Below are 19,367 nucleotides of genomic sequence, written 5' to 3'. Positions count from 1 at the left end.
TTCTTTTAGAAAAGCAGGTTTTATTGGTCGGGCTGCTCACCAGGACACAGCAACATAAGAGGCTCCCTAGAGCCCACAGGAAACTGCATCTTCCCACAGCTCAGGCCCCTTCTGCCCATCAGCACTTAGAGACTTAGTCCCACAATCCCCCATCTCCTTCAGCTGACAAATCTCCAACCATTCAGAGGAGGAAGGGAACCAACAAAAGGAAAAGAAAAAAAAAAAAAAAAGCAAAGCTTTGTGTTGTATAAAAGGTTTGTGTCCCCAGGCTCCTTCCCTCCCACCCCCTTAACACAATTAGCTATAATTCAAAAAGAAAAAGAAAAGCAGAGCAGGGAAGACAAGGAGTCTGGCTGTAGGTGAAGCCCCAGCAATCCTTTGGGGCTGTGACTTGGGAGGGGAAGGAAGAGGCTTCTCCTTGGTCTGACAAGTCTTTAATGGAGAAAAGCAAGGGGACTAAAATGTCCTGAGGATAGCACGGTCAGTAGATGACAAAAATCAAGCCTCAGACTGTCCCAATGTTTTGGTAAATGCATTCTTAAAGACAAGGAACCCAGCAGGGTCTGGACAAGTCCTACATGTCAGAGAAAGATGTGCAATAGCTTCTGCAGGAACAGCTGTACAGGCTGCTCTACTGCGTGCCCTGTGCAGACCTCCCCTCCAGCTGTCTGCTCACACACAGCCAGTCCATTAGCAACTCTTGCTCTTTGCTCTTAACTCCCAGCTCTCCTGCAGCCTGCTGCTGCCCCCTTCTGGGACCCTAATTTCCTAGGCAAACCTCAATTGAGGGATCTTCGTTAAGAGTCACCTCTCCTTTCTCTTTGCCTCACCCCTCTTCCAAGCTGCCTTCCTATCGTCCTACTCCTGAAAATGGTCCTGATGTCCTGGGACTTCCAGATTTGGATTTTATCCAGTATTTCTTCATGCTACTAATAAGGACGCTTCTCTCTTCATCTTCTTTTCCACTTGTTCCTATTATCCCATTCTTCTTCCCAAAGCCATAGCCATAGTGCTCCTGTGTGCAGACAGTGTGCAGAAACGGAAGGTGTGTAAAAGTGCCCCTCCCCTATACTGTTCCCACCCTCTTCCTTCCCCAGGCTCTGTAGTTAACCCACACTAGTGCAAGGTCACTGGGCTTTTCTCCCCAGCCTCAAGTTCCCATAGACTTTCTCAAGTCTTCTAGTAGGAGTCTATGGGCCAAGAGGCTCTTTAAGGTTTACTCTTCTTGCAGTAATTTTGGCTTCAGAGACTCCTGGGGTGAGGATAAGAAGAGCTCAAGGAGCAGGAATGACATAGCCGGGTGGGTGTGATGGGGGGCAAAATGAGTGGCAGGCAGTTCCATCCCCACCCCCATGGAGCCCAACCATGGAATTAAGGAATTCCCCCCCCCCAAGGATCACTAATATGGAAAAGCAAATCCCATCCAGGCTATGTCCAAATTGAGGCTGTCCAAGGTGGGGGCGGGGCCTGCCTCCCGCCCACTAACCGTGTGATTGGCAGGCACGCTCCTCTCGGTGGGGAGGGGGACAGGGTGGGAGGAATTGATATTTCAGAAAATTCTCACCTCAGAAGGGTCTGAGGAAAATGCAAAAGAGCAAGTTTGGAAAGGGGAGAGTAGGTGGGTAGGGGCTGGGGACGGAGAGCGGCAGCAGGCGGCAGGGCTAGGCGCAGAGCCCACCCCGTCCAAGGGCCAGAGCCCCACGCTCGCGCCCCCCCCCCCGCGCATGCGCGCTCTCTTGGCGCGGGTGGGGCTCAGTCGCTGTCACTCTTGTCCACCAGCACGGCATCCGACTCCTCGGTGATCTCCAGCAGCGTGTGCACGTCGGGGCTGCTCCCGCGCAGCAGGTCGGCGGCCTCCCCACGCGGGGCGCCCTCGTCGTCGTCATCGGGGCCCACCTCCACCATCTCGGTGGCCTTCAGCACCTCCACCTCCCCCTCGCGGATCTTCTTGACGTGGAAGGTGAAGGGCGGCACCTTGTAGACGGCTGTCTTGGAGCGCGCGTAGACCACGTGGTCGGGCGTGAAGGACTTGCGCAGCTTGTCACGTGACGTCTTGAGCTTCTCGCGGCGCTCGGCGGGGACCAGGCGCGTGCCCAGCTTGTTCATGCGCTTCTCCAGCGTGTGCCGAGTCTTCTCCAGGTTCTCCTTGGTCTTCAGGCGCGTCTTCTCCAGGTTCTCGCGGGTGCGCACCCTGGTCTTTTCCATCTTCTCCTTGGAGAAGGCCTTCTTGAAGTCGTCCACGCGCCGCAGCCCGCTGCGCTTGATGCGCTCCGCGCGCGATTCTTCGATCACCTCTTCCACCTCCACCGCCTCGTCGGAGGAGAGTTCGAGCACCGCGGCGTCCTCCTCCGGGCGCTCGCCCTCGCCCAGCTCATCGCCTTCCTTCTCCGGCAGCGCCTCGGACTCTTTGAGAGATTTGCCGACGCTCAGTTTAGCTGGCAGCTTCACGTCGTCCTAAGGAAAGAGCAGCAGTGCAAGGTGAGAGTGGGCCCGAGGGAGGGGGGAGGAGGGGGGAAGACCCCAGGTGGTCGATCCTGGAGGGGCCCCTGCGTGGTTGAATTTGTCAGCCCCTGGTACCGTTGCCGCACACATTGTGGGCACCCCATACCTGTGATTTAAGTGGTCCCTGTACAGGCAGCACGGGGTGGGATCGTGGCCCGGCATTATAACTGTAGTTAGTTAAGTATCTCGAAGAGCCCCCAGCCCTTACAACTCTAAGACCACCCCACCCTACCCCCAGAGATGGCAGGGAAACGCTTGATTTGAAGATACAGCTTAACTTTAGACGTGGCAGAGCGCCCTCTGGTGTCCTAAATTACATAACGCCCTAGTCTGGCCAAAAAGCAAGAGCTTGGTTGGGACAATCCACTGAAAGTTTGATTGGGAGGCAAGGGAATGAACTCACAGGCCACAGGGAAGCTTGAAGGTAACGTCAAGGCACTGCATTTTCCACCCACTAGAGCCATTTCAGAAACAGGAAAGGAGACTTGGGCTAAACTCACACAAAGAGACACACATACACATTTCCATGACATTCTCATATTGTTTGACTCCACCAGTGGTCATAATCCCTTCCCCAGGCAGAAATTGATAGAAGAGGGCTGGGAAGGTGGCTCAGTGGTAGAGCACTTGCCTTGCATGCTCGAGGCCCTGGGTTCGATTCTTCAGCACCACATAAGAAAAAAGCCGGAAGTGGCATGGTGGCTCAAGTGGTAGAGTGCTAGACTTGAGCTGAAGAGCTGAGGGACAGCGCCCAGGCCCAGAGTTCAGGCCCCACGACCTGGGGCCTGAAAAAGAAAGAAATTGATAGAAGAAAGGAAAAGAGCCGGTGCTGGTGGCTCACGCCTGTAATCTTAACTATTCAGGAGGCTAAGGTCGTAGAATCAAGGTTCAAAGCCTGCCTGGGCAAGAAAGTCCATGAGACGCTTGTTTCTAATAAACCACTAGAAAACCGCAAGTGGTGCTGTGGCTCAAGTGGTAGAGCGCTCGTCCCATTCCAAGTTACCCATGGTCTTTTTTTTTTTTTTTTTTTTTTTTTGCCAGTCTTGGGTCTTGAACTCAGGGCCTGAGCACTGTCCCTGAGCTTCTTTTTGCTCAAGGCTAGCACCACTTGAGCCACAGCACTACTTCTAGCTTTTTCTGTTAATGTGGTACTGAGGAATTAAACCCAGGGCTTCATACATGCTAGGCAAGCACTCTACCACTAAGCCACATTCCCAGCCCTACCCATGGTCTTTAGACACAGCACCACTGTTGTTTTCTATACTGGGGAAATTTTTCCAAGATCCTGAAATGTTGCTCCTGAACAACATTTCACCATCCCAGGCTTCTTCTCTCTCTCTCTCTCTCTCTCTCTCTCTCTCTCTCTCTCTCTCTCTCTATCTCTCTCTCTCTCTCTCTCACACACACACACACACACACACACACACACACAATATCACCACTATCAAAAGTAGAAGATGCTGAGTACAGAAAGGAGCCTGATCCAGAACATAAAAACAGGGGCTTCCATTTAGTCTAGATACTCTTCAGTTACTTCAGACCAGCAGGTTTTCTAAAGACAGTTTTCCAGAATTGTAAGAAAATCCCATCTCCTGAGAAAATGTGGCAACACAAATGTGGCAACACAAATTGACCTCTCTTACACAAGCACGCACGCACAGGGCTCAGCCTTCTAACACACACACACACACACACACACACACACACACACACACACACACACACACACACACACACACACACACACACACACACACACACACACACACACACACACAACCTATTCATAGGCTACTTGGAATCTCTTTGGATTCCACTGGAACCACCTGCTACAGAATACAGAATTCCTTCCCTACCCCCCCCAGACCTCTTTCCTTTCCCTTGCATCAACATCCCCCCAGAATTTCCTGGTTTACACTGAAAACTAGGAACACCTCCTCCCAACTTCCTTCCCTCCCTGTCAATAACATTAGCAGAGACAAAGAGGGAAAGCTAGCTCCACCTCTTCTCCCAACTGGGCAACAGCTCTGTTGGGCATCAAGCCACCTCTAGCTCTCTATTACCCTACTACACCTCCCAGCAAGCAAGGTGACCTGGGCACAGAGCATGCTGGGACTTGTAGTCTCCACCTGCCATAGATGGCTTAGTGCTATTGTGGGCATTCTGGAGCATAGTTCTGCTTCTGCCTCTTATTCACCAAGGCAATGAGTGAAAGAGAGGGTTTTTGTTATTGTTCTGAGTATAGGAAGGTCTCAGCCTCTTTCAACATTCCCTCTGATTTCATCTGTATCTTTTGGGTCTGTGTATGTGTGGTGTGTGTGTGTATGTGTGCCTAGATCTCGGGGCCTTGTGCTCTCCACTTTTCTTTTCTTTCTTTCTTTCTTTCTTTTTTGTTGTTGTTGGTCATGGGGCTTGAACTCTGGGCCTGTGCACTATCCCTCAGCTCTTCAGCTCAAGGTGAGCACTCTACCACTTGAGCCACAGCACCACTCTGGTTTTCTGAGTGGTTTATTGGAGATAAAGAGTCTCATAGAGTTTCCTGCATGGGTTGGCTTTGAACTGCAATCCTCAGATCTCAGCCTCCTGAGTAGCTAGGATTACAGGCGTGAGCCACCAATGCCTGGCTTGGCTTTTCTTTATTCAAGACTGATTCTCTACCACTTGAGTCACAGCACCACTTCCAACTTTTTAGTGGTTAATTGGAAGTCAGAGTCTAATCCAGTCTGGCTTCAAACCTCAGTCCTCAGGTCTCAGCTTCCTGAGTAGCTACAATTAAAGAGGCAGGCATGAGCCACCAGCATCTGGCTCTTTTAGGACTTTTGTAGTCATCTCCCTGCCTGCCACTGGCGACTTACATCAGGACTTAACATCATTAGGACTTAATTCATCATTTTAGGACTCCCTAGGACTAAACTCTGTTACAGGAAGAATTTACCCCAGTGTGTGTGTATCCTACTGAAAAGTGAGGTAAAGTTCCCTAAGCTCAGACACTGTGGATGGATTGGGAAGGGTAGGAGGGTTGAAGAGTGACTACAGGGAATAATAATAATCAGGAAACAGTCCCAGCTGCTAGAAAGCAAATTCACATTGCCCCACCCCCACCCCCAACTCCGAAAGGCTGAGCTGGTTGGTTTTCCTGGCCTCTGGCTTTCTAGATAAGGGCCTTTGCCAGCTAAGCAGGGAAAGCTGATTGAGAACTTTATGCTTCTCATGGCCATTCTGTCTTCCTGACACCCAAAGAAAGCTCTCAAATGACAGAATGAAGAGCAGTCTCAGTGTGAGGAGGTTTATTCTTGGATTTGGGGGCATCTACTCAGATCAGAAAGGTAGTTGGAGAGATATAACCCTATTTACCATAGGCTTCTACCAAAGGAGCTACTGTTTGGTGGAAGGTTGGGGACAGGGGAAGAAACAACTTGACATTAATGCCTAGGCAATGTCCTGTAGCTATGCTCCAGAGAGAGAGTGCATCCTTAGCTTTTCCCCTCTGTTAATGGATTTGTCCCCCGCCCCCCCCCTCTTTCCAAGTCAGGCTTCCCCCATGACTCACAGCCTTGGAGTGTTGTCTTGGGCCCACCCAGTCTGCCTGTTGCCACAACAGCCAAGAATACACAGAAAGCACTTCCCCCAACCCTGGACACACAAGGCCAGGCACCTTTGTCCCACCCCCGCTTCCCTGGCAGAGTTCCTAGGCCAATGGAGGGGCCTTAGGGGGTGCAAAGAGAGAGCTCTGCTTGTTCTGTTTTCCGTTTGTATTAAACAAAACCACCACTCCCAACAGGCTTGTTTTTCAGAGTTACCTTTAATGACCAGGTCTGAACAAAACCATGCAGTTTCCCCTGCCCCCTGCCAAGCACACACAGCTCCCCAAACCCAGAAGGTATGAGTCCAGGATGGAATTAGAGGAGCCTCAGGAGGGCTCCCATACCTTCCACTCTACCTCCAGAATCTGCTATAGAAATGTAAGGTCTGGTTTCAGAAGATCTTTATAAGATCATAATTTGATTGAGTACCTACTACATACCTGGTCCGTGGCCAGGCATTTCACATTTGTTAGGGAGAAGGGATACGTGCCAAATGGCTCTAAATAGGAGCCTCTCTTGATTTAGTGCTAACCAGTTCTGTCTCCAGTCATTGCTGGGGAAGACACTGGAGAGGTAATTCAGAGATCCAGGTTACAGTACTGGCTTAGCAAGGGTAAGGCCCTGAGTTCAATTTCCAGGAGAGAGAGAGAGAGAGAGAGAGAGAGAAACCACTGCTTAGGAAGTACGAAGGGACATGTGCAGAATTGAGAAAAAATTAAAGGAGAATCCTGAAATCCACCCAGGACCCCTCCACTTCAGGCTGTCAAAATAAGGAGACAAGCCAGGCACTGGTGGCTCATGCCTGTCACCCTAGCTTCTGGAGAGGCTAAGCTCTGAGGATCAAGGTTTGAAACCAGCCCAGGCAGATGCTTCCAAAAGACTCATCTCCATTGGGCTGGGAAGGTAGCTCAGTGGTAGAGTGCTTGCCTTGCATGCATGAGGCCCTGGGTTCGATTACTTAGCACCACACAAGCAAAAAAAAAGCCAGAAGTGGCACTGTGGCTCAAGTGGTAGAGCGCTAGCCTTGAGCTGAAGAGCTGAGGGACAGCGCCCAGGCCCAGAGTTCAGGCCCCACGACTGGCAAAAAAAAAAAAAAAAAAAAAAAAAAAAAAAAAAAGACTCATCTCCAATTAACTGGCAAAAAGCTGGACATGGAGCTGTGGCTCAAGTGGTAGAGCACTAGCCTTGAGCAAAAAACCTAAGGGACAGTGTCCAGGTCGTGAGTTTAAGCTCCAGCACACACAAAACAAGAAAAAATATCCAAAAGTGCTCCTTACTGAGGGAAAACTGAAGCCAGAGCCAACTAAAATATTCTCCGTCTTTCTAGCCCCTCTCCCACTCTCTCCCTCCTTCCTCTCTCTCCCTCCTGTCTCCCTTTCTCTGAGCTAGCCAGCAGCCTCTAAGAGCCCTGCCCAAGGCAGAATCTGGCAAACATAAGGGATTTCTTTGGGAAATGTTTTCCTCAGCTACAAGAAACGGGTGGAGAGGGCACAGAACAGTCCCCAGGCCTGGGCCTCGAGAGGCCCTCCTCCAACGAGGCTTACAGCCAAACTGGCCTGTCCCTGGGGAGGCAGTTGCAGGGGGAAGGGAAGAGAAAATCCAAAGCCACACCCAGTTTCATGCAGCTTCATGCAGGACAGCCTTTGCGTGCAGTTTTTAGATGCTGGGAGCTCTACTATTAAAACAGCTACCAGCTGGGATGTAGCTCCATATTAGAGAGATTGCCAAGCACATATGAGGAGGCTCTGGGTTCGATCCCCAGCACTGCAAACAAACAAACAAACAAAAACATAAAAAACTCCATGGCTCTGCCTGTAATTCTAGCTACTCAGGAGGCTAAGCTCTGAGCACAGCGGTTCAAAGCCAGCCCAGGCAGACAAATTTGAGAGACTCTTATTAAGAGACTCTTTATCTCCAACTAACCAGCAAAATGCCAGGAGTGGAAATGTGGCTCAAGTGGGAGAAGGCCAGCCTTGGCTGGGAAAAAGCCAAAGGGAGAGCATGAGGCCCTGAGTTCAAGCCCCTGGATTGGCACAAAAAGAGAGAGAGAGAGAGAAAGAGAGAGAGAGAGGAGAGAAAAGGAAGGAAGGAAGGAAGGAAGGAAGCAAGCAAGCAAGCAAAAGAAACCAAGAACAGAAAGCCCCTTCCCTTTCCCTCCCACCCCCTGCACACATTATATTCGCCTCATCTCTCCAATGTCTATCACCCACCCACAAGGGCAGTGTCTTGGAAAGACTGCCCATTCTGGCACTACCAACAGTTAGCCGATGCTGATGGAGGTCTGGAGTGACACCCCATGCTCACTGGCCCCAGAGGACCAATAGATCCTAGATGCCCCCACTGGCTCTTGGCTCCTCAGTGGTGGGCCGGGGCCCAGGCTCTGGGTAATAGGGCAGTGTCCTAGGCGTCTGCTCAAAGTCTGGGAGCTCAGGCTTCAGGTCAAAAGGCTCAGTCTCAGGCAGAAGGTCAAAAGGCACGATCTTGGGTGTGGCCCGGGCAGAGGGTGCATTCGGCTTCTTCTTGGGCTAAGATGAGGAAAAGGGGTTTAAATGGGGCTTGGGATGGGTGTGGATGGGGTTGAAAGAGGTCTCTGTAGCATGCAGAGTTGGAGCTGGTGAGTAAGGAAGTGAACACACAATGTATTAGGGTAGGGGAAAAAAAAACCCACCCACACTTAAAATGCTTTATCAAGAGAGCCCTGGGGCTGAAAGGGAAGGGACAAACCCAAGCCCATGAATTAATAAACAGCTTTAAAGGAACCTCCCCTCTCTCCCTCCCTCTAGTCTTCCCCAGTCCCACCCACGGGCTCCCACCTTCTACCCTTACTGAGCAGCGGGGATGAGATGACCACGCCTACTAGAGGTGGAGAGATGAAGAGAAGCTGCTGAGTTTTCTAAGGGATCAGTGTGGACTCTAACTGGTAAAAGAGAAGGCACACGTTTCTTTGTCTCCTTGTACCCGAAGATGAGGTGGGCATTGGGTGCTGTTCAGGATATAAAGAGGAACAATCATGTGAGGTGGCTCATACTTGGAATCCTAGCTATTCAGGAAGATCAGGTCAAAGAATCATGGTTGGGGGCTGGGAAGGTGGCTCAGTGGTAGAGAGCTTGCCTTGCAATGCATGAGGCCCTGGGTTCGATTCCTCAGTACCACATAAGCAGAAAAAGCCGGAAGTGGCCCTGTGACTCAAGTAGTAGAGCGCTTGCCTTGAGCAGAAGAGCTGAGGGACAGTGTGCCCAGGCCCAGAGTTCAGGCCCCACAACCGGCGGGGGGGGGGGGGGGAAGAATCATGGTTGGAAGCCAGTATACAAAGACAAATCTGAGAAACTCTTATCTCTAAGTAAACCAGCAAAAAGCTGGAAATGGAGGTGTGAGGTATGGCTTAAGTGGTAGAGCAACAGCCTTGAGTGAAAAAGCTAAGAGACAGGGCTCAGGTCTTTGAGCTCAAGCCCCAGTACCAATATACACAGACACAGACACACACACACACACACACACACACACACACACACACACGGGACAGACATGCAGGGGAATCTGACTAGTTTCCTTTAGTCATGTCCCCACCTCATGCTCTCTGCCTTGCTCACCTTGCTCACTAGCAGTGCTTGGAATATCAGTCATTAAAATGCACAGAGCAGGACACTGGTGGCTCATGCCTGTAGTCCTAACTACTCCGGAAGCTAAGATCTGAAGATTGCAGTTCAAAATCAGCCCAGACAGGAAAGTCAGAAGTGGAGCTGTGGCTCAAATGGTAGAGCGCTAGCCTGGACCAGAGAGGCTCAAGGAAAAGAGCCCAGGCCTGGAGTTCAAGCTCCAGGACACACACACACACAGAATAGTCTAAAACTAGTCTATTTTTTTTTTGACCAGTCTTGGGGCTTGAACTCAGGGCCTGGGCTCTGTCCCTGAGCTTCTTTTGCTCAAGGCTAGCATTCCACCACTTGAGCCACAGCATTTCTAGCATTTTTTTTTCTTTCTGTTTTATTTGGTACTGAGGAATTGAACCCAGGGCTTCATGCATGCTAGGCAAGCACTCTACCACTAAGCTACATTCCCAACCAAAAGCTAATTTTTCTTAATCACAGTTGGATCTGCATCCTGGGGTCCCCCTAGGAACAGCTCATTGTCCCTCCTCAGGGGCTGATGAGAAATACTGCTTCTGATTGAGGAGAGGGACAGATGAGGACACCAGCAGAATTAAACAATAGCAGTATTCAGTAAGACCTGTATAGTCACAAAACCCCAAAGTAGTAAAGTAGCTGGTCCTAACCTGCCAGGGAGTGTCTGTTGAAGAGGCAGAAAAAAGAGAAAGCCAGGGGCTGGGAAGGTGGCTTATTGGTAGAGTGCTTGCCTTGCATGCATGAGGCCCTGGGTTCAATTCCTCAACACCAAATAAGCAGAAAAAGACAGAAGTGGTGCTGTGGCTCAAGTGGTAGAGTGCTAGCCTTGAGCTGAAGAGCTGAGGCACAGTGCCCAGGCTCAGACTTCAGACCCCAGGACGGATAAAAATGGCTCTCTGGACACAAGAGTCCAGGCTGGGGGATACCAGTGGCCAGCCAGCTCCTCAATCCTTATACTCTCCACCTTCCCACTGTCATTGGGATGGGAGACTACACAGTGCTTCTACTTCAGCACTAGAAGTTAATAGCTACCAGTGTTGGCTACTAGTAGCCAATGAAGTATGCATGTACACAACACCACACACAGTCACACAGAGACAGCATCACCAGTACCAGGACTTCAGTCTCTCAGAGAATAAGGAGCGCCCCAGGTTAAGGGCAGCCTTCACCCTGATTTCTGCTGCTTAGCCTGGAACAGGAGATCAGGGTGGGAGCACTAGCTGAAACAGAAGGAAGAGTAGACCTGGGTTCTGGCCCCAGTTTTTGGCCCCCAATCTTATATAACAAAAAGCAAGTGAGTTCCTCTTTCTGGTTCCCAACTTCCTAATCTACACAAGGAGAAAGATAAAGCTGATTGCCATTAAGATCCTTCCAGCTCAAAAGGTCTATAATGACAAAATGATGAAGTATCTTTCACAATGGGACAGTTGCTGGTGGCTCTTGCCTATAATCCTAGTTACTCAAGAGGCTAAGATCTTACGATCATGGTTCAAAGCCAGTCCGGGCAAGCAAATCCAAGAGACTCTTAATCTTAATTGTTGCTTAGCAGTGACATTCTTTTCCCTCTTGTTATTAGTTGCCCCTCTGTGTTAAATGCCTTACCTTTTTTATTTTGACCTTTACAATAATAATTTTTTTTTGTCGGTCCTGGGGGCTGAACTCTGGGCCTGGGCACTGTCCCTCAGCACTTCAACTCAAGGCTAGCGCCCTACCATTTTAGCCCATAGTGCCACTTCTGGCTTTTTTCTGCTTATGTGGTGTTGAGTAATTGAATCCAGGGTCTCATGCATGTGAGGCAAGCACTCTACCACTGAGCCACCTTCCCAGCCCAGACCTTTACAATAATTTTTAAGGACAATAGGAACATGCAGATACTAAAATTTTAGTCTTGGGGACTACTCCTAAAAAAATACCTCTTCTTGGACTCAATGACCAAGAAAACCCAAACTCAGCTTTTCTAGAGGAAGGGTATAATAGGCATGTTCTCCATTCACTAGGTTTAAAGGCTGGAAGGAATCTAAACACTATGAAAGAGGCTTGAATTTCTTTTGGAACAAGGTAGCCTTGATTCCCATGGAGTCTAGGAAGGGAGGAGCTAACAGCTGGGTCAGGATTTGGGGAGGAGAAACCAGCAAACTCATTCCAGCCCTGTTCTCTCCTTTGGCATCCATGAGCCACCTAATCCCTTAGAGGCCTCTCAAACCTATCCCAAAGAATCCCGAGCAGGTCTGATGACTCTTAAGTGCTGGCCACCAGCTTTGTCTCATCAAAACTATTCCAGAAGTTGGGGGCCTGTGGCTCACACCAGTATTCCTAGTAACTCAGAAGGCCAGTCTGGGCAGGAAAGTCTGTGAGAGTCTTATCTCCAATAAACCACCAGAAAACCAAAGTGGCGCTGTGGCTCCAATGGTAGAGCGCTCACCTGAGCTGAAAAGCTGAGGGACAGTGCCAAGGTCCAGAGTTCAAGCCCCACAACCAACCAAAAACAAACAACTCAGGGACAGCACCCAGCCTCTGAGTTCAAGCCCAGGGGAAGTACCCACACAAAATAAACACTATTCCAAAAGTGGCTCATGGAGTTCAAGCATGTGTGTACGCACACACACACACTATCCCAGACCTAGGCATAGTGATTCAAGCCTGTAATTCTAGCTGCTTGGGATGCAGAGATCCAGGATTGAAGTTTGAGGCCATCCTAGAGACAAAAAGGAATGTGGAGAGACTCCATCTCAACCAAGGACTATGCACTATGGCATGTATCTGTTGTCCCAGATACTAGGGAATAATGGCTGGGCACAGAGGCATGTACCTATCCCTAGAAATATAGGGAAGCACAAATAGAAGGATCAAAGCCCAGGTTTAAAGTGAGAGCCTACTTTGAAAATAACTGATGATGGGCTGGGAAGGTAGCTCAGTGGTAGAGTGCTTGCCTTGCATGCATGAGGCCCTGGGTTCCAATCCTCAGCACCACATAAGCAGAAAAGGCTGGAAGTGGCACTGTGGCTCAAGTGGTAGAGCGCTAGCCTTGAACTGAAGAGCTGAGGGACAGTGCCCAGCACCAGATTTCAGGCCCCACGACTGACAAAAAAAAAAAAAAAAAAAAATGATGAGGGCTGGAAATGTGGCTCAGTGGTAGAGTGCTTGCCTCACATGCATGAGGATCCTGGGTTCAATTCCTCAACACCACATAAGCAGAAAAAAGCCAGAAGTGGTGCTGTGGCTCAAGTGGTACAGAGCTAGCCTTGAGCTGAAGAGCTGAGGGACAGCGCCCAGGCCCAGAGTTCAGCCCCCAGGACCGACAAAAAAAAATAAAGGCCAGAAGTGGTGCTGTGGCTCAAGTGGTAGAGTGCTAGCACTGAGCAAAAGCAGCTCAGGAACAGTGCCCAGGACCTGAGTTGAAGCCCCAGAACTGGCAAAAAAAAAAGAAAGAAAGAAGGAAAGAAAGAAAGAAAGAAAGAAAAAAAGAAGGAAAGAAGGAAAGAAAGAAAGAAAGAAAGAAAGAAAAAAAGAAAGAAAGAAGGGGGCTGGGAAGGTGGCTAAGTGGTAGAGCGCTTGCCTTGCATGCTCAAGACCCTGGGTTCGATTCCTCAGCACCACATAAGAAAAAAGCCGGGGGCTGGGAAGGTGGCTCAGTGGTAGAGCGCTTGCCTCGCATGCCTGAGGCCCTGGGTTCGATTCCTCAGCACCACATAAGCAAAAAAGAAAAAAGCCGGAAGTGGCACTGTGGCTCAAGTGGTAGAGCGCTAGCCTTGAGCTGAAGAGCTGAGTGACAGCGCCCAGGCCCAGAGTTCAGGCCCCACAACCGGACCCAAAAAAAAAAAAAAAAAAAAAAAGCCGGAAGTGGCGCTGTGGCGCAAGTGGTAGAGTGCTAGCCTTGAGCTGAAGAGCTGAGGGACAGCACCCAGGCCCAGAGTTCAGGCCCCACAACCGGACCCAAAAAAAAAAAAGAAAGAAAGAAAGAAAGAAAGAAAGAAAATAACTGATGCAAAAAAGAGCTGGAATCATGGCTCAAATGATACAAACAAACAAATCCAGACAATAGTTCCATTCCCTCTCCTTTTCTGTTTATGTGTGTGTGTGCGCGCCAGTACAGGGACTTCAACTTAGGAGGCCTCATGCTTTCATTTACTTTTTCACTGAAGGATGGCACTCTACCACTTGAGCCATAACTCACTTCTACATTTTTGTTGGTTAACTGAAGATAAAGAGTCTCACTGACTTTTCTGCTCAGATTCTCTTCAAACTGGGTTCCTCATATCGCAGCTTCCTTGAGTAGCTAAGATTACAGGTGTCAGCCACTGGCACCCATCTCTTTCTGGATTCTAAAATAACTCAAATACATCTAAATCACTGCCTGAGAGGCTTGGCTCTGTAACACTCATAGCTCCACCCAGTTGCACTGTGTTTAAGAGTTCACTGTTTTTCCAGGACCAGAATTTGAACTCAGTGTCGCTTCTGCTCAATGACTGATGATGTTCTACCACCTGAGTTAAATCTCCAGCTCCTGAATGGTATTTTAGAGCAAAACCTGGCCTGACTCTCTCAGTAGCCCTCAGTCCATGCACCCCGATTACTAGTAAAATTTGCTTTTCTTCATTCATTTGCTTTTTTTAATTCATCCTGCTGCCCAGCTAAGCATCAACTAATAGGATGAAATGCCAAACTGCTAGCTTTTACTTGTGGACAGATAAGTGAACCCCAACTCAGAAATTGGATCAGGGGGCTGGGAAGATGGCTCAGTGGTAGAGCGCTTGCCTTGCATACATGAGGCCCTGGGTTCAATTCCTCAGCACCACATAAGCAAAAAGACAAAAAAAAGCCGGAAGTGGCGCTGTGGCTCAAGCGGTAGAGCACTAGCCTTGATTTGAAGAGCTGAGGGACAGCGCCCAGACCCAGACTTCAGGCCCCAGGACCGACAAAAAAATATATATTATTATTATTGGACTTCTTGATCCTTTAGTGTCCTCTCCTACCTCACCCCCACATCATCCCCTCCCATCTGCAGTAGGAAATACAGCATCTCTTCCGTACTTTTCCCTCTGAAAACCCTACAGCATACCAGAAACCACTTCTCCAAATCAATCAATCTCAACTCCTCTCTCTCTGTCCCTCTCTCCTCCTTTCTCCTCCTCCCCTTCCCCCCCCACCCCAATCTCTTTTTTCCTGGTTACCCAAGCATCCTGCCTCCCAGCCTAACTTTCTCATAACTGCTGCCCCCAGTCTTCCCTATTAGGTCTGCCAAGACACACAGCTATTTTTACCTCATTCTTTCTCAGGCCTTAGACCTCTACAGACCTGAGGAGGAGAAGCATCTGTTTTTCTCCAGAAGTGGAGGTCTCTCTCCCTCACCTCAGACATCTATACCACAGCTCAGAGAAGTTTGGCAACCCTGGACCCCACCCTACCCTACTTGCTGTTATTGTTTCCCTACCTCTGAGCTCCCTTCAGGATTGGAGCATTTAATTTTTCAGTTATTTCCGCAATGGGTCTGGCTCCATCCTCACCCCTTTCTCCATCTCCTCCTTTTTTTCTTTCTCTCTCTTCTGTTGTGGGACTTGAACTCTGGGCCTGGCGCCGTCCCTCAACTCTGCAGCTCAAGGCAAGCACTTGAGCCACAATGCCACTTCAGGTTTCCAGGTGGTTAATTAGAGATAAGAGTCTCAGGGGACGCTCCTGCCCAGGCTGGCTTTGAACCGTGATCCTCAGATCTCAGCCTCCTGAGTAGCTAGGATTACAGGCATGAGCCACCGGTGCCTGGCTTCCTCCTTTTTGAAGTGTTAGAAATCAAACCTGGGGGGGGAAAGGGGGGGAAGGAGAAGGATTGGGATTGGGGGGGAGGGGGGAGGCTGGGAAGGGATGTGAAGGGTAAACAAAGGAGGAGGCTGCAATGCGTGGTAAGAAATGTACGCATTATCCTGCCCATGTAATTGTAACTCCTCTGTACAGTATGTTCACAAATAAAATTAAATTAAAAAAAAAAGAAATCAAACCTAGGCTCTTGCCCATAGTAGGCAACTATTCTACCATTTGAGCCAAGCTTCCAGCTGTACGCCCCTCTTCTGCCTCAATTCTTTGCCCCACTGGCTCTGGCTTAGTACACATACAGTCAAAGCCATGCTGTTATGGACACTCTCCCCAACCCACCCACCAACACACACACTTGCTATTATAGACCCCACCCTGCCCAGTGCTGGGAAGAGTGGGAACAAAGGGATGTCATGGGCCTTGGAAGAGAAGTCTTGTCTCCATCATAATTCTCTTGTCTCCATCCATAACTGTCAGAATTTCTGTCTTTAGCACAAGGATGTTTACTTCCCAGGCTGAGAACTTTCCCAGGTTCTACAATCTGGGACACCCATGGTCTTCATGGTAACCCTTTACTACCCTAGGCTCTGGAGAAAAGACAGAAGTGACTTGCTGCCCCAGACCCCAGACATCTGGCTTTCCTTCTTCCCCTATTTTCCACAGGGCCAGGCAGATTAAAAAGAAAATCTTGGGGCTGGGAAGGTGGCTCAGTGGTAGAGCACTTGCCTTGCATGCTCGAGGCCCTGGGTTTGTTCCTCAGCACCACATAAGAAAAAAGCCAGAAGTGGCGCTGTGGCTCAAGTGGTAGAGTGCTAGCCTTGAGCTGAAGAGCTGAGGGACAGCACCCAGGCCCAGAGATCAGGCCCCATGACCGGACCCCCCCCCAAAAAAATAAATAAATAAAAAGAAAATCTTCACTCCCCCTCCCATACATCCTACTACATGCAAGCAGTTAGGATAAATGGATAGAGCTCTGGGTATATATGTACGAATTCGAAAAGCAAAGAGACTGGGATGTTAGCTGAAATGGAAGAGCAGTTGCTAGGTAAGCCCTAGATTCAGTCCCAAGTACTACAAAATAAATATATGCACAGTTCTTTGTTCTGTCTTTAAAGACAGGGCTATATAACCCAGGCTGGCCATGAACTTGTGATCCTCCTACTTCTACCTCGCAAGTGCTGGAATTACAGCCATGAATCATTACACTCCCACCAAGAAGGAAAGCTTTGTAAAGACCCAGGGCCTTTGTGGGAGAAAGGCCTGAGCAGTATGTGCAGGGGAAATGGGAGGAGTGCCATTTCTGCCCTGACCAACCATCTCCTCACAGAGGTGCCACTTCATCACCTCTGTCTCTGTTCTTCCCAAACACCTGTCCCAATCTGTATATCTCTCAGTTCCCTATGGAGAGACCAAGCCAAGGACCTCACCTCACCCCAGCTGACCACTAAAAACCAGCTTGACCAGGCCCCAGAGTGGTGGGCAAAACCGCAGGGGGTGTGGGGCTTTTCCTTTTTCTTCCATTCTCTCAGTCCAAACTAACCACTAAAGCCCTCAGGATCCTGATCCCTTGGGATAGGAACATCAATCAGGCCTAGGACCATGGAAGGGGGCAAGGCTGGGCACATTCGGGCCCAGCCCTCTGAGCTTAGACTCACTCCTAATGGGATTAAAAAAGGGGAGTGGAGAAGAGGAGCAGCAATACTAAGATTCCCAAATTTATTTGGGAGTCACGATACAAAAGTTACATTTGTATTCATTAGAGAAGAATGCGGCAAAGGAAGCAACTAGGTGCTAGGGGACTTGAGGAGGGGTGAAGGGGAGGGAGGAGGGGTGAAGGGGAGGGAGCCTTGGGTTCATCAGCCTCCTCTCTCCCACACACTGCCTCCCTACACCATCTCCCCGGCCCCCTCCCCCGCAGGTATGCGGGGGGGGGGGGGGGAGGTGTGATTCACAGCGCCCAGACCCTGGGCCTCCCAGGAGGCTGTTCACCCGCCGCGCCCCGCACTCCTACCGCCCACGCCCACCCCTTCCTGTCCCACCCGCTTCCAGCAGGCCAAGGGCGCGGGGTGGGGTGCAGCGTGGGCTAACGTCCCCAGGAACTTGGAAGTGCCTGGAGGCCCGGGGCTGATCCGAGGAAGGGGACAGGCGGGCGTGGGGAGCCGAGGCTGATGCGGGGGCGCGGGATCGAGTGAGGTGGGCTGGCGGTCGCGTCCCTCGCCTGGCGCAGCCCCCGCGAGTGCGTTCCTGAGCCCTGAATCACCCGCTATATTGGGCCCGAAGCGCCGGAGGCCCCAAGTCCGGGCCTTGCCTCTAGTGTCCGCTTACAGCGGACCCGAACGGTAGCCAGGGACCCTCGGATGTTCCCTTGAAACTGCACCCCAATAGGAAAGCATCTGACAGAACCAAGTTGTGGTACAATCGGCTAAAGGCAGCGTTCCGGAGCCCAATCCCCTCCACCCCCCCCAAAAGTTCCGCTTTTGAGTTAGAGGCCAGAGGGAGGGGCCTTGGCGGGGAAGCGCGGAGCGCAGCGCGCGCCCCCGGTGCGCTCCCCCAAGAATCCGCCGCGCCCCCACCCCGCACCCCAACCGAGTCGAGCTCTCCAAAAAGGGGGAGAGCCACGCAACGGAGTAGGGCTCTTCCCCTAACTCCACCAAGCCTGGGGCGCCGGGGACCGGGGCTGGTAGCGGGGCTCGGGGAAGATTGGGGCTGGGTGTCGGGGCCCTGGGCACGGTCTGACCCGCAGCCTCACCTGGTAGATCATGACTTTAAAGTTGCGGCGCCGCAGCAGCTCGGCCTCGTTGACCTCCAGCTTCTTAATCTGGCCGGCCTGGCGCTCCAGGCTGCCGCGCACAGTCTTCACGTTGACGCTGACCTTGCGCACCTTCTCCAGCAATTTGCTCACGGTGTTACTGGTGGTGGCGTGCGCCTTGCCCAGCTTGCTCAGTTCGCCCTGGATGCTTTGCACCGCGCCCTCCATCTCCGCCTGCCGCTCCTCCAGCTGGGTTTGGGTCAGCTGGATCTGGTCGACTGCACCGATGATTTTATCCAGGAGACTCAGTACTAGCACACCGTTCACCTGATCTGATTTGATCAGCTCTTCAGAGCCGGCCCCCGACGGCTCTTCGGTCGTCGGCGCCCCCACTGGAGAGGGCTCCGGACTCTCGGTGGCATCGGGGAACCCGGGAAACGGTCGCTCGACGATTTGGAGCGTGACGTCTTCCATGGCTTACCGGGAGCCGTGCAGGGAAGCGGCCGGCCGAGTGGAGCAGGAGATCGGGAGAGAAGAAGGAGTGAGAGTGGGAGAAGAGCGAGCGAGCGAGCGAGCGAGCGCGCGGAGAGCTGGAGGAAACTCGAGCCACGTCCGTGCGCACCGGGACGGCGGCCAGAACTGTGGAGCGGGAGGCGGGGGGGGGGGGGGGGGGGGGCGGGATTCGCGCACAACCCAGCTCCCAGGCCAAACCCGGAGTCTCGTTGCTCATTGGCTGGCCCCATCCCAGAAAGGGAGGGATCGGGGCAGAAGGGGGAGACCGACAGCGAGGGGGGGGGACCCAAGAGCCGAGCGCCCCACCCAGCCCAGGATGGTTGGAATAGTTGGATCGCGAGACTGGGGGGGGGGGGGGGGCTGTTAGTGGAGGCGGCGGCCGGAGCGGGACTGGGGCGGAGGAATGTGAGCCTGAGAAAGGGATCAAGTCCTCAAAGTGTGCTCTACTTTTCCTCTTCCCTTTTCCCCACTCCTCTGCAGACCCACTTCAACCTCTTAAAAGTTCTACAAAGCGGCGAGTCAGGTGGACCGTGAGAGTCTGAATTACACCCTGGCGAAGTGTAGCCTTAGCCGCTGCCTGAAGGGCCACCT

The 19,367-nt window shown here is 51.2% G+C and overlaps 1 protein-coding gene across 1 annotated transcript; it reads right to left on the bottom strand.

Annotated features, from left to right (window-relative positions):
• On the bottom strand, positions 1 to 18,906 carry Cavin1 (caveolae associated protein 1). Its single transcript, XM_070028006.1, has 2 exons — positions 18,264 to 18,906; positions 1 to 2,454 (listed from the first exon to the last, which is right to left on the bottom strand). The coding sequence occupies exons 1-2, from the start codon at positions 18,735 to 18,737 to the stop codon at positions 1,753 to 1,755; spliced, it is 1,176 nt and encodes a 391-aa protein (XP_069884107.1). The 5' UTR covers positions 18,738 to 18,906; the 3' UTR covers positions 1 to 1,752.
• Positions 18,907 to 19,367: the final 461 nt, after the last annotated feature.

Source organism: Dipodomys merriami, unplaced genomic scaffold (genome assembly GCF_024711535.1).
Source record: "Dipodomys merriami isolate MVZ:Mamm:240054 unplaced genomic scaffold, mDipMer1.0.p SCAF_19, whole genome shotgun sequence".
Lineage (NCBI taxonomy): Eukaryota > Metazoa > Chordata > Mammalia > Rodentia > Heteromyidae > Dipodomys > Dipodomys merriami.
The sequence above is the reverse complement of the archived record's forward strand: the minus strand, read 5'-3'. Positions and strand labels throughout refer to the sequence as shown.

What these genes read in the sequence shown, in the direction of transcription:
- Cavin1 (XM_070028006.1), bottom strand. Translation starts at nt 18,737, where the DNA reads ATGGAAGACGTCACGCTCCAAATCGTCGAGCGACCGTTTCCCGGGTTC. An exon ending in TTAAAGTCATGATCTACCAG is followed by an intron (nt 2,455 to 18,263) that starts GTGAGGCTGCGG and finishes CTCTTTCCTTAG; the next exon opens with GACGACGTGAAGCTGCCAGC.